Source organism: Rosa rugosa, chromosome 5 (genome assembly GCF_958449725.1).
Source record: "Rosa rugosa chromosome 5, drRosRugo1.1, whole genome shotgun sequence".
Lineage (NCBI taxonomy): Eukaryota > Viridiplantae > Streptophyta > Magnoliopsida > Rosales > Rosaceae > Rosa > Rosa rugosa.
In genome coordinates, this window is record NC_084824.1 from 28788383 (window position 1) to 28802616 (window position 14234).

At 40.0% G+C, this 14234-nt stretch overlaps 1 protein-coding gene and 1 long non-coding RNA gene across 2 annotated transcripts; one reads left to right on the plus strand and one right to left on the minus strand.

Moving 5' to 3' along the window:
* Positions 1–298: 298 nt before the first annotated feature.
* Positions 299–3702, plus strand: LOC133712203 (uncharacterized). Its single transcript, XR_009847223.1, has 3 exons — positions 299–1733; positions 2409–2484; positions 3410–3702. It is a non-coding gene; the product is annotated as an uncharacterized LOC133712203 (long non-coding RNA).
* A 2809-nt stretch (positions 3703–6511) lies between these two features.
* LOC133710716 (major strawberry allergen Fra a 1.08-like) lies at positions 6512–7218 on the minus strand. The gene has a single exon (XM_062136852.1). The coding sequence runs from the start codon at positions 7144–7146 to the stop codon at positions 6664–6666; it is 483 nt and encodes a 160-aa protein (XP_061992836.1). The 5' UTR covers positions 7147–7218; the 3' UTR covers positions 6512–6663.
* Positions 7219–14234: the final 7016 nt, after the last annotated feature.

Here is a 14234-nt window from a genome sequence, read left to right on the forward strand (position 1 = left end):
GGCCGAATAGTAGGCCCGAATAGTAAGCCCAAATTTGGTTGGGCCTATTCAAAATGCGTTTGGTTCGGCCGATTGGTAGGCCCAAATAGTAAGCCCAATTGTTCGGCCGATTTGTAGGCCCAAATAGTAAGCCCAATTGTTCGGCCGATTGGTAGGCACAAATAGTAAGCCCAATTGTTCGGCCCGAATGGTAGGCCCAAATGTTAAGCCCAATTGTTCGGCCCAAATGGTAGGCCCAAATGTTAAACCCAAATTGGTTCGGGCCGGTTTGAAATGTGGATGGTTCGGTTTCTTCGGCCCAATTGGCCAGCCCTGATGCTTAGCCCAAGGATTGAGCAAGCCCAAGTCATCATCACTGGGTGTCAGATTTTATTGGCATGCTTTTGGGGATGATTTGTTTTGAGTGATGCATCTCTATTGTTGTGTAGAATAGTGCATGCTTAAGTTTTACTATAGAGATTTACCGTGATGCTAATTGAGTAGCGAAACGCTTTGTGAGAATGTTTACTGTGCTTGTATGCCAGTACAGGATGATGATCTATGTGAAGATCTATGTGATGATCTATGAGATGATCTATGTGAAGATCTATGTGAGGATCCATGTGGTGATTTTGTGTGAGTTTACTTTTGTGATGAAAGAATTTGTGGCCTTAGGAATGTATTTTTATACAAAGGGCTGTGGCTTTGTAGATTACTACAGCTTTGGAAAGGATGGAGATTCGATGGTTAGGTTAACCGTAATCGAGAGCAATTAACTTGCGCTTAAATTTCGGGACGAAATTTCTTTAAGGAGGGTGGATTGTAATACCCGAAAAATTCAAGTTAATTTCCGATGACGTTTTGGAAATGATTTCGTGGTCGTGGACACGAGTACGAAGCTTAGAGGAGTGTGGAATTAGTTCGAACGATTTTATTTTGAAAACTGAACGTTTTAGGGGGGTCAAAGGAGTTGACTTTTTATACATTGGGAAATTGGGAAAACTTCCTTCATGAAAGTTGTAGAGCGCGTCGATACGAGTTCGTGGACATATGGAACGTAATATTCGGAGTTCGTATGAATAAGTTACGAATATTTGAAAATTGGGATTTTCTATAAATATGAAAAAAAAATCCGAATATTGCAAATGAGGACAGAATTTCTGGAACTCCAGAAATTTCTCCCCATTTCTCTCCCGAGCCCAGCCGCGACCCCCTCCCTTCGTCACCTTCGTTCTTCCTCATCCGGCCACCGATTGATGTGAAACAAAGTGGGTTTTTCTGGTCTCGACCCCCTTTACGAGTTTGTAGAAGAAATCGAAGTGAAATACGAGCTGTATGAGGCTCTACAAGGTCGAGAAGAGAGCCTCGTCGGAGACGAAATCGCTCTTCCCCACTTTTTCTGGGCTCTACTTTGTCTGGCCATATCTTCCTCTACAGGCCTCCGATCGACCTGATTCCAAAAGTAATTTTTCTCACCGTGAAGTTTTCTACAACTTTCCAGAAGACATCGACTTGAGATAACCATCGTGGTGGCCGCTAGAAGACCGAGAAGCCGCACAGCCGAGCTGGAAATCGTCTTCCTTCGCCACCTTGGTTCTCCCAGCTCCGGCCACTATAGCTCGAGTTCTTTGAGGGCTTTTCTAGCCCAGAGGAAGTAGAAGCTATCCCCAAGAAGGCTTGCAGCGATTTAATCCGGGGTGATCGAATTTTGAAGATTGGGAAACTAGGGTTCTTCGGGTTTCAAAACTTGCGAGGTAAAATTCTACTTTTTGGCTTATAATCTGACTTTGGTGTAGTTATGAAAAGTGAAATTGGAGTTGAGTTGAAGGACTTTGATGTTGGGAGTTTTGTCTAATTTTGACTTTGGATGGGTGGCGGTGCCGCCACTGTGATGGTGGTTTCCGGCGACCTCCGGACACCCCAAGGACAGTTTCTGTCCATTTTTGTGTTCTACGTGTCGATACGATCGTTTGCATATATAATTCATAATTTTTGGATATCGTATGATGAAGTTATGAATTTTTAAGTTTCGATCGATTTCGATCGTTAGATTTGTGATATGTGAAGTTAGGACCGTCAGATGGACTTGTAGTTTTGATACGATGATCTTATGACTGTCCCAGTGGCTTTGTGTGGTCATGGGCGAAGATCCGACCGTTGGATCTTCGTATAAATGCAAAACGGTGATTAGGGAGGCGATTCGTGAGAATCCGTCCGTCGGATTTTTGTATAAATTTGTGAAGATGTTAGTAAGGACGATTCAGGAAGATCTGACCGTTGGATCTTCGTGATGATTTTTGGGGGGTGATCCTAAAGGCGATCCGTGAGGATCCGACCGTTGGATCATCATTTAATTTCGATCCGACCGTTGGATTGTCGTTTGAGTATGTTTTTGAGCTATTGGCTAAGTTAAGGTCATGTGTGATTAGGTGATTGACGGTCTCCCTTGGGTGAACGATTTCGGTGTGTATTGTGTTGAATTGAAGACGCAGCGGGAATATCGAGGTGAGTAAATCGCACATGGTTCATTCACGAACCGAAATTCGGTGATTTTATTTAATTGAGAAATTGTGGAAATTGTTTTACTAAAATAAATATTTGTTTTAAATTATATGGACTTGATCGACTACGGTCCATAGGTAAGTAAAATGTATTTAAACTATAAAAATGAATTTCTAGATTTTATTGCATGTGAACTATAGTTGGTATTAGTGGTCACTCTTGTGTGGGTGACTACGTATATATATATTTACGTGGAATATATATTGGATGGTGTGATTTACTGAGTTATATTTTGAGCATTACCCTTGGAATATGTGATTTATCTTAGATGTTGTGTTGTCTATGATAATGGGTAATTGAGTAAAGTGCGATAGTTGAGTCGTTGAGATGAATTAAATGAAGAGTCGAGTGAATTGAGAAAAGCAGTCATTCGTAAGGTGAACCTTGGCCCAGGTGACACTTTACGATACAGTTAGAGCTCTAGTCTGTCTGCCGTCATACTGCTTGGGAGATAAACGAGTTATCATATGCCCTTGGGTATGACATGACATACTGAATGGGGTGATTAATATAATTAATCATATGCCTGTAAGTATGATATACTGAATGGGGTGATTAATATAATTAATCATAAGCCTGTAAGTATAATATACTGCATGGGATGATTTATATAAATAAATCATAAGCCTGTGAGTATATATTGAGTAAGAAGTTGTTTATTATTGAGTAGTCATGATGAGATGTGAGTTGATTGATGCTTGAAGTAATGTTGTACACTTCAATTCTTATGCAAAACAAAATTAAAATGTGCTTGAGTTGATTGTGTTACTTTAAATCGTGCAATCCTTTCATTTACTCATACGAGCTTTGCAAAAAGCTTACCGGGTTTGTATTGTTGCAATCCCGGTACACTATTCAAACGGTGTAGCGGGTAATCCTGCAGGTCAGGAGAATCAGGACGGTGATCGTGCGGGTTAGAGAATTTGTTTTAGTTTTACAGCAATTGTAATTGTGAGGTGAGTTATGCTCATTTGAGCCTTACAATATAATTTGGTGAGAGTGTGCTGTAATAAACAAATTTGAGATTTGGTTTATGTAATATCGAGCGATGTGAGGTGTGGTTGTTTTGAGAAAAAAAAATTCAGGTTGTATTTATGTGAGTTGTATTAATTCATGTTTCGGATTTTGATTTGTATTTAAAATTCGGGGCGTGACATACACCGACTTAAAGGTATTGCAAGGATTTTATCGGCAATGTCCCTCTGAAAAAGGGACTCAACAATAGTAGTGTTCCAACTTCGATGTTCCGTATCAATAAGTTGAGAAACCATGACCTCTTGAGTATTCACTGGACGTTGTATCAAATACGTAGGGCAATTTGGTATCCAATTATCGGCCCAAATGCTAATCTGCATGCCATCACCCACTCTCCACGTTATTCCTGCCTTCAAGGTTGGTCTACCACTGATGATGCTACGCCATGAGAATGAAGGAGAATCCCCCAATTCTGCGTCCCAAAAGGTGCCATTAGGGAAGTATCGAGCCTTGTAAATTTGAGCAATAAGTGACTGAGGATTAGTGACTAGCCGCCACCCCTGCTTTGCTAACATGGCAAGATTGTATGCGTAAATATTTTTAAACCCCATACCCCCTTCCTGCTTTGTAAGACAAAGTCGCTCCCTACTTCTCCAATGAATTTTCCTCTTGTCATCAGTATCCCCCCAAAAGAAAGAGGCACAAAGTTGATGAATGTCATCACAGAGTAACAGTTCATGGCATATAACGGCATGGATTGAGCCACCGCTTTGATCAAGAGCTCTTTACCGGCACAACTAAGCATCTTCGATTTCCATCCTACAAGCTTCTTTGTAATCCTCTCCTTTATATAAGCAAATTTCACACTTTTGGACTTCCCCACATGGAGTGGTAACCCTAAATATTTATCATGTTTAGCCTTACACTGAACTTCCAACAAACCAGACAATCTACCCTGCAACTCCTCAGGCACATTTCGACTGAAAACCACACTACTTTTTTGATAATTTACCTTTTGGCCAGAAGCTTTTTCATAAGTACTCAAAATGTTCCGGATATTAAGACATTCAGTTGTAGTTGCCGCCCCAAACAGAAAGCTGTCATCAGCAAAGAAAAGATGATGTAAAATGGGAGCTTCAGGGCACATCTTCAAACCATGAATGCTGCCATGTTGCACCCCCTTTGTGATTAATGCTGAAAGCCCTTCAGCACATAAAATGAAGAGATAGGGAGATAACGGATCTCCTTGCCTTATACCCCGAGTTGGGGTAATACTCGAAGTACATTCACCATTAACTAAAATAGCATACCTGACTGAAGTAACACAACTCATGATCAGCTCAACCCACCGTGGTGCAAAGCCTAGTTTGATCAACATAGCATTAAGAAAATTCCATTCGAAGCGATCATACGCTTTACTTATATCAAGTTTCAAAGAAAAGAAACCCTCTACTTGGTGGCGAAGCTTGTGCATGAAATGAGCCACCTCATTGGCAACAAGAGAATTATCTGATATTAGTCGACCCGGAACATAAGCACTCTGTAATGGTGAGATGATATGTGACAACCACCGCTTCAATCTGTTAGCCACCACTTTGGAACATATCCTGTAAATCACATTACAAAGTGCAATAGGCCGAAAATGAGTAGCATCAGTTGGATCTTGTACCTTTGGTATGAGGCAAAGATGTGTAAAATTGGACTCATCCCAAACATCACCTTTCTCCAAGAAATTCCGAATGGCCAAGCAAACATCCATACTGACAATATGCCAATATTTTTGGAAAAAGAAAGGGGACATGCCATCTGGTCCCGGGCTCTTGGAGGGATGCATTTGAAAGAGGGCCTGTTTGATTTCCTCATCAGAGTATGGTTGAAGTAGTGCACAATTCATTTCCTCCGTGACTTTTGTCGATGTAGCGTCAATAACTTCCATTAGAGCATCATTCTCCACACCTTCAGTTGCATAAATATGGTTATAATATTGCAGCAGAATACCTCTAACACATTCAGGATCAGTTTGCCATCTCCCATGCTCATCATGAAGACCCTTGATGAAATTACGGCTTCGGCGGTTGGAGGCCTTACGGTGGAAAAAAGCTGAATTTCTGTCTCCTTCCTTGAGCCATAAGGTGCGAGAACGCTGTCTCCAATATTTCTCCTACTGCGTCAAAAGCTCACTATACCTCACATGAAGTCTCCTTTGTTCTTCATACTGCTCAGGCACCATAAGGCATTCGCATCAAAGTATCTAACTTCTCCTGCACAGCTCTCATCTCCACCTTTTGTTTTGCAAACTCAACATTGTGCCACTTCATGAGTTTCTCTCCCGTATTCCGGATTTTTGTACCTAGTTGACAAAGAGCATTTCCAGTAAGAGGTGTTGCCCAACCCTGTTGAATCATTGCCGCACATTTAGGGTCACCATGCCACATTTCTTCGAACCGGAAACGTTTCGGTATTTGTCTCCGCCCAACCCCTCCTTTCGAACCTCAATCAACAGAGGGGAGTGATCAGATTCCGAAGGGAGCAAAGTGATGACTCTGCTATACGGAAAGCAGGCTCTCCACTGCATAGATTGAAAACCTCTATCAAGCCTTTCCTTTGTGTGCCTATCTGACCAAGTAAAACGACAACCCACAAAACCCATGTCAAACAGGCCACAACTCGTCATTGTTTGCCGGAAACGCAACATAGGTTCTGCGCTTCGAGGAATACCTCCAGACTTGTCTAAGTTGCTGAGGATTTCGTTAAAATCCCCAGCCATGATCCATGGTAGATCACAAACTTCTGCTGCTAGGGTTTCAATCAACTCCCATGTTTTATCACGTTCAGAGCGAGCTGCACATTGAATTCAAACATTGTTAACGTAATTGTTCTTTTATGATTGTAGCTTAAGTTGCCTGAAATCGATTAGCAGTATTTAAATATTTACATGGCGACTAGGCATGCACATTGAGTTTGCTGAGACAATTAAATTTACGTGTACGTATTGTTTACTATTTAAGATTGATATCAAATACAAATACGTCACTCAATCAAAATAACTTGAAAGATCAAAAGCTGAACAAAAATGAAAGCCATACACACAAACATAGAAATGAGGACACATGGGTTTGCCTCTAGCATCGAGTATAGTAGAGAGGTTTAGTTGTAGGCCTCAGGGTTGGCTAGAAGGTGGCTCTCGATGATCTTGAATAGACCAGCGGCTCTTTCTTTTCCAGCCTTGACATGCTCTTCCTTGATCTCCACATCACCCTTGGTGTGGTAGTTACTGGTGCTCTTGATGACAGAGCCTCCATCGGAAGATGCTACCAACTTAGTCTCATAGGAGATCTTCTCGATTTTGTCAGATATAGCGTCTCCGTCAATCATGCTGTATTTGTACACGAAGTTGTCTTTGTCAATTCCGTCAATCTGGTGCTTCACATAGCTGTATTCACTTCCTTCACCGAGGTTGATCTTCTTGATGGTTCCAACACCTCCATCACCTTCAAGAATCTCGGCACTCTTAACTGCTTGGGGAGCAATCTTGGGGATGAGGTTGTCGGCGTCAAGGACAAAGGCCTTGAACAACCTAGCTGGTGGGATGACAGAGGTGAACTCAGATTCATAAGTGAAGACACCCATGATGACTTAAGTTAATGATTTGATGAAAGAAAGCTAGTAAATGCTCGTGGAAGAAGTGAAGATAATCGATAGTGATCGAAGGTATTAGATGTGAGAAAGTATGAGCATTTGATGTGGTATTTATAAATACCACTTGAGGAAGGAGAGTATGGACATATATTTTTATTTTATTTTTCAATTGCTGTTGTATGTTGATTATATTCCAGCAATGTGAAAATAAGGGATATAATTTTCAATTTAATACATCAATATTTTAGTCAAGTCATCCCAGTTTGAAGTTCTGGAAGTACAAATAACTAGTTGTTAAGTGCGGACTGTATGTACAAGACTAGAGAATAATAAGTAGCTTAGAGAAAGGAAAAATAAATTAAAACATTCAAAAATGGCAGCCAGAATTATAACAAGATTATTGTTCCTATTAGAAGCTTCATTCTAGACTTGAAAGCTCTAGTCTCATTCAAAAATGGCAGCATTACTGCCATTGTTTATCATTTAGAAAATATTAATTTCCATTGACATGCACTTCGTTAATATATATATTTTGCAGGTAGGGTATATGACTGGAGAGAGACTTCTGTGGGGCACCCGTACCACGTGGATATAGGGCTGACCAATCAACCCCCAGCAGGGGGGGTCTTTTAGGTATTGCATTTTTAAAAAGTAGGGTTGCCCTATATCCACGTGGTGGGGAAGCCCCTACCTAAGAATTTCTCATATGACTGAACTCCCTTTGACTGCAACAACGTACAACTCAGACAACCGAAAAGCATGATTTCATTTACATAATGGAACCAGCTGACACTGAGCAAGTCCATCCGTTGAGGTTGGCATGTCAATACTATTCACTATTTTTTGTCTTTCATTTCCACCATCTAAGTCAAAATGTCAGATACTATTCACAAAATGTCACCGAATGTCAGTTGGCAGGTCAAGAAATTGACCCAGAAAGTGACCCAGAGTGACTTTTGTGAACAGTATCTGACATTTTGACCTAGCTAGATGGTGGAAATAAAAGGCAAAAAGTAGTGAATAGTATTGACATATCAACCTCAACGGGTGGACTTGCTCTGAGATATACAAACTTGCCTGAACTCTTGTCTTCAGCAGACAGACACTTCGTAGATGAATGTTCCTTAACTTTACTTCCATTAGCAGAGTGACACTAATACCATCGTCAATGACACTTGGGTTCAAACCGTACGTACTCACTAAGGACAGTGTCAATGTGTCATTGACGTAGACCTTACTCTGTATTGACAAAAGATAGTTCGACAAATCTACTTTGTTTTACGGCTACAGTGTGATTGAAGGTGATGCTATAGTTGAGAAGATTGAAGAAAAGAATATTGGTTGAAGATGATTTCATTGATAGATACAGAGAACGTTTTATACAAAAGAAAACTAAAGGTACTAGAGTCCTACTACAACAATCTAGGAATTAATTAGGTAAGTAATCTACGTAATCTCCTAAAGTAATATTATGTAATCCTAATTCAATTACAATTATGATACACAATATTTTTCTACACTCCCTCTCAAGTTGGAGAGTGAATGTCACGAGCTCCCAACTTACGAATCAAAGGAATGAAAATTTCCTTTCCCAAGGCCTTTGTGAAAACATCAGCTAATTGAAAAGAGGAACTCACATGCTTTGTAGCTACTGAACCATCTTGAATCTTGTCCCTGTTATAGTGACAATCCATTTCAATATGTCTGGTCCTTTCATGAAAGACAAGATTAGCTGCAATATGCAAAGCTGCTCTATTGTCACAATACAGTAAAGCAGGCTTTGAATGAAGAATATTCAAATCTCTAAGAAGACTCCTCAACCACGTCAACTCACAACAAGCTCCAGTCATTGATCTATATTCTGCCTCAGCAGAAGAGTGTGAAATTGTCTTATGTCTCTTTGATTTCCAAGAAATTAGTGAGGAACCAAAAAATACACAATAGCCTATAGTGGATCTTCGAGTCATAGGACAACCAGCCCAATCTGAATCACAATAAGCACGAAGTCTAAAATCACTTTGTGAAGAGAAGAATAGTCCTTGTCCTAGCGTATTCTTGAGATAGCGAACAACTAGTAAAGCTGCATCCATGTGAGGTTTGCATGGCTCATACATAAACCTGCTCAACACATGCACCGAGTAAGTTATATCAGGCCTTAAGATGGTGAGATAGATCAGTCTGCCAACCAATCTCCTGTAGCGTGAAGCATCCTTAAGCAAATCCCCCCTGTTAGATGATTTCAAACCACGCTTCATAGGAGTATCAACAGGAGCTGCTCCCAATAAACCTGCATCACTGATAATTTCCAATGCGTACTTTCTCTGAGAAATATAGATTCCATTCTTGGAACGAGAAACTTCTATGCCAAGAAAATACTTTAAATCACCAAGATCCTTAATGCGAAAGCGGCTGTTGAGAAAGTTCTTTAAAGCAGAAATGGTGATGGGATCATTACTAGTGATTAATATGTCATCAACATATATCAAAAAAGCAGTGAATGACTTCCCCTGTTTACGAGTAAATAATGAGTAATCTGCCTTAGATTAAATATACCCAGCTGATCGAATAGCATCAGAGAATTTTGCAAACCATTGTCGAGAAGCTTGTTTTAAACCATATAGAGATTTGTTAAGGCGACAAACTAAGTTCTCCCCCTGTCACCGAAGACCAGGAGGAGGAGACATGAAAATTTCCTCATCAAGATCACCATGTAAAAAGGCATTATTGACATCTAACTGATGAATTGACCAATTTTGAGCAGCAGCCAAAGATAACAAGCATCGAACAGAAATAATCTTCGCAATAGGAGAGAAAGTTTCATGATAATCGATACCTTCCATTTGAGTGAAGCCCTTGGCAACCAAACAGGCTTTGTACCATTCAATAGAACCATCTGATCGATGCTTTATTTTATTCACCCACCGACAACCTATTGGGGTATTTCCAGCTGGTAACGGGGTGAGAGTCCGGGTGTGATTGGCCTCTAATGTTTGCAATTCAGAACGCATAGCTGCTTGCCACTCCGGATGAGAAGCAGCTTCAGCATAAGTGTGGGGCTCAGTAGCCTGTGATAGGAGCATTTTAATGTGGTATTTAATAGTTAATTCCTCACATTTTGCTTAGTTAATTCCTTAACGAATCGATTTTTAACTCAATTTCTATTTTTAGGTACATTGGAGTAGATGATGATGAAATAAGTGTTAGGTCCATAATTACCTAGAAATGATGGAGAAAAATGGAAATGCACTAAAAAGGTCAACTTTACACATTTTCCTACTCTGGCTAGGAGAAACCAAGCCAAGCAAGGAAGAAGGAGCGACCACCTGACCAAATGAACTCCAAAGGAGCTGAAACCTTCCGGATCCATTCTAGACATCCTAAGAAACATTTTTTATGAAGAGTGCAAGAGCCAGATAGAAGTGGAAGGCCTTCAAACAGTCAGCCCAATTTTCTGCAGAAACAAAACTGGAAAATTGGACCTGTAAGGAGTCCAGCAGCGATTCCGGCCCAATGGCATGAAAATAAATTCTGAAAATTTGACAGAATGATCTACACTCATGGTGGATCATTTCATATGAAGAAGTCACGGGCAAAATCTGAAGTCTTGGTGGAGAATTAATTGAAGGACAAATGAGAAGAAAGTGACTAAAACCTAACAAATTCTATTAAGTGTTTAAGTATTCAAACCTAACATTCCATTAGTGTTTAAGTGCTCAAACCTAACCCATCATGATTTATTTAAGGCCAAATAGTGTTGCTTGGTAGCCTATATATAAAGGCTACAACAAAGAAGAAAAACACATTCCTTCATCCATTTCATCTTCTTTGTCTCTCCATTTCCTTTCCATTTTTCTCTCCATTCTCTAGTTGTAAAATTCTGCATTTTCAAGCAAGGAGAGGGAGCATTTTAATGTGGTATTTTAATAGTTAATTCCTCACATTTTGCTTAGTTAATTCCTTAACGAATCGATTTTTAACTCAATTTCTATTTTTAGGTACATTGGAGTAGATGATGATGAAATAAGTGTTAGGTCCATAATTACCTAGAAATGATGGAGAAAAATGGAAATGCACTAAAAATGTCAACTTTACACATTTTCCTACTCCGGCTAGGAGAAACCAAGCCAAGTAAGGAAGAAGGAGCGACCACCTGACCAAATGAACTCCAAATGAGCTGACACCTTCCAGATCCATTCTAGACATCCTAAGAAACATTTCTTATGAAGAGTGCAAGAGCCAGATAGAAGTGGAAGGCCTTCAAACAGTCAGCCCAATTTGGAAAAACTGGAAAACTGGACCTATAAGGAGTCCAGCAGCGATTCCGGGCCAATGGCATGGAAATAAATTCTGAAAATTTGACAGAATGATCTATACTCATGGTGGATCATTTCATATGAAGAAGTCACGGGTCAAATCTGAAGTCTTAGTGGAGAATTAATTGAATGAAAAATGAGAAGAAAGTGACTCAAACCTAACAAATTTCATTAAGTGTTTAAGTATTCAAACCTAACATTCCATTAGTGTTTAAGTGCTCAAACCTAACCCATCATGATTTATTTAAGGCCAAATAGTGTTGCTTGGTAGCCTATATATAGAGCCTACAACAAAGAAGAAAAACACATTCCTTCATCCATTTCATCTTCTTTGTCTCTCCATTTCCTTTCCATTTTCCTCTCCATCCTCTAGTTTCAAGTTTCTGCATTTTCAAGCAAAGAGAAGAAGAGAAGAAGAAGCCATGAAGCCTCCTAGCCGTCATCATCCACCTTGTGCCATGATAGTGAAGTCTTGCTTTCAAGATTCAAGATCAACGTCTCAAGCTCTTCATCATCCACTCCCTTCACGGTGTAATTCTATCTTTTTCTTTATAATTTCTTTTGGTTTTCTTTGTTTGGATTTGTAGAACTATGAATTGTAGTTAACGTAAACGTTTAGGGCAAAGTTTAAGCCCAATTTCTATGTTTGAATAAAGATTTCGAATTCCATAATTGTGATTCTAAGTTGCTTATGTGAGTTTGTTCGATTGAATTTGCTTGATAGAAAACTTTTATATGTTTATCTTATTTGGGTCGACACTTATAGGATTTGCATGTAATTGGTGCTAGATTTTGGTAAACGATTCTCCTAATAGTTTTGTGAACCTAAATCACAAGTAGTAAAGGCTTTGGACAAAGGTCGAATTCAATTGAAGAGGATTGCAAATAGGTGAACTTATTCATAATTAGGTTGTGCACTTAAGTTGATAACCTTTCTCTATGCTTCTTGCGTTGAACATGTTTTGATTAGCTAGCTTTCTAGACTTTGATTGCATGTTTAATAGGATTGATCTAGGTGCTTTCATTTGGATTAATTAGTTAAGGAAAGTAAAATATGGGAAATCATTTGCTTCGAATGTTTCACATGATCAACTTCTTTCTCATGACTTGGATGATCAATTATAGGGTTTGAATCTGTGATGCCCCGGAAATTCGTATTTACTTTCCGAGGATTTTCCGGAATTTAAATTTTGGGTATCGGACGGTTTCGTGGCTCGTGGATGGAGCGGAAATGTTTCGGACTAATTTTTATTTGAAAAGTATGACTTTAGGGGGTTGCTAAGGTTAACTTTTGATACGTTGAGATTCTCTGAAAACTTCCTTCACGAAAGTCGTAGAGCGCGTCGATACGAGTTCGTGGACATGCGGAATGCTAGAATCGGAGTTCGTATGAAGAAGTTATGGGCTTCGGAAAAACTTTCCATTTTAGTATAAAAGGACAAAAATTTCCAGAAATTGCAAAAGAGCCCAGATTTCCCAAAATGGAAACCCGAGCCCAGTTTTCTCTCCCGAGCCCGCGCGCAGGCAGCCACTTCGCCGGCGTCGTTCTCGCTCGTCCGGCCACTGTTTGCTTCGATTCAAAAGTGGGTTTTGCTCGCCTCAATCCCCTCTTGAGGTCTATGGAAGGATTGAAGAGAGATTCGAGCTGTGGAGGGAGCTACATCGACTGGAAGTGGCCGCTTCGGGGATGAAATCGCCTTGATCAGAGTCGGAGATTCCGGCCACCTTTGCCGGTGGTTCTTGAGGGCTTTTGGAGCTTGGAGGACGTTGATGCTTCCCACAAGGTGGCTTGCATCGATTCAACTCGTGGAGGTCGAATTTTGGAATTGAAATTCTAGGGTTTCAATCGGTCCGATTTGTTCTAAGGTAAAATTCGATCGATTGGTTTATAATTGGACTTTGTTGTAGTTATGAAAGTTGAAATTGGGGTTGAGATGAAGAACTTTGGTGTTGGAAGTTTTGTCAAATTCCGAGTTTGGTTTGGCGGTGGTGCCGCCACTGTGGTGGTGTTTTCCGGCGGTTTCCGGCCACCTCAGGGATAGTTTATGTTCCTGAGTTCGATCTACTCGTCGATACGAGCATTTCGATATATTGTTTGTAATTTTTGGAGATCGTATGAGCATGTTGTGATTTTTACGGTTTCGGACCGTTCGATGTTTCGATCCGTGAGGATTCGAGCTTCCGATCGACTTGTGGTTTTGGCATATCGATCGTAGAAGTATTCCGGAGACATTTGGTGGTCTCGGATGTGGTTTCGCCTCGATTGGCGTCACTTTGGGGATTTTAGTTCAAAACAGGGGTTTCGGACTTAAATCAAATGTGAATCGTTACTAAGTGGAAACCGTTTGTGATTAGGTACTTGACGAAGTATTTGGACGGTTATTTGGCGGATTGGCCGCTTTGTTCTTTGTTGAAGACGCAGCGGGAATTCGAGATGAGTAATCTCACAAGGTTCATTATGAACGGAATTACCATTATTGTTTTGGCGTTAATTGTTTAACTGCAAACTATAGTTGGTATTAGTAGGCATTCCTGAGCGAATGACTGCGTATATATATATATTTACGTGAAATATATATATTCTTGTGGATGATGTGTGATGAATAATATGCATAATGGGTTCATATTATTGTTGAATGGGACTTTTCATAGAAACAATATTGTGGAAAAAGATGTTTTCTATTGTTTGAAAAGTATTGAGTTGATGTGACATTTTGGAGTCAAGCGTGACTCATTTTAAATGTATTGGTCCTTGTACCAAGGGTC

Coding starts and splice junctions, on each gene's coding strand:
- LOC133710716 (XM_062136852.1), bottom strand. CDS start 7,146: ATGGGTGTCTTCACTTATGAATCTGAGTTCACCTCTGTCATCCCACCA.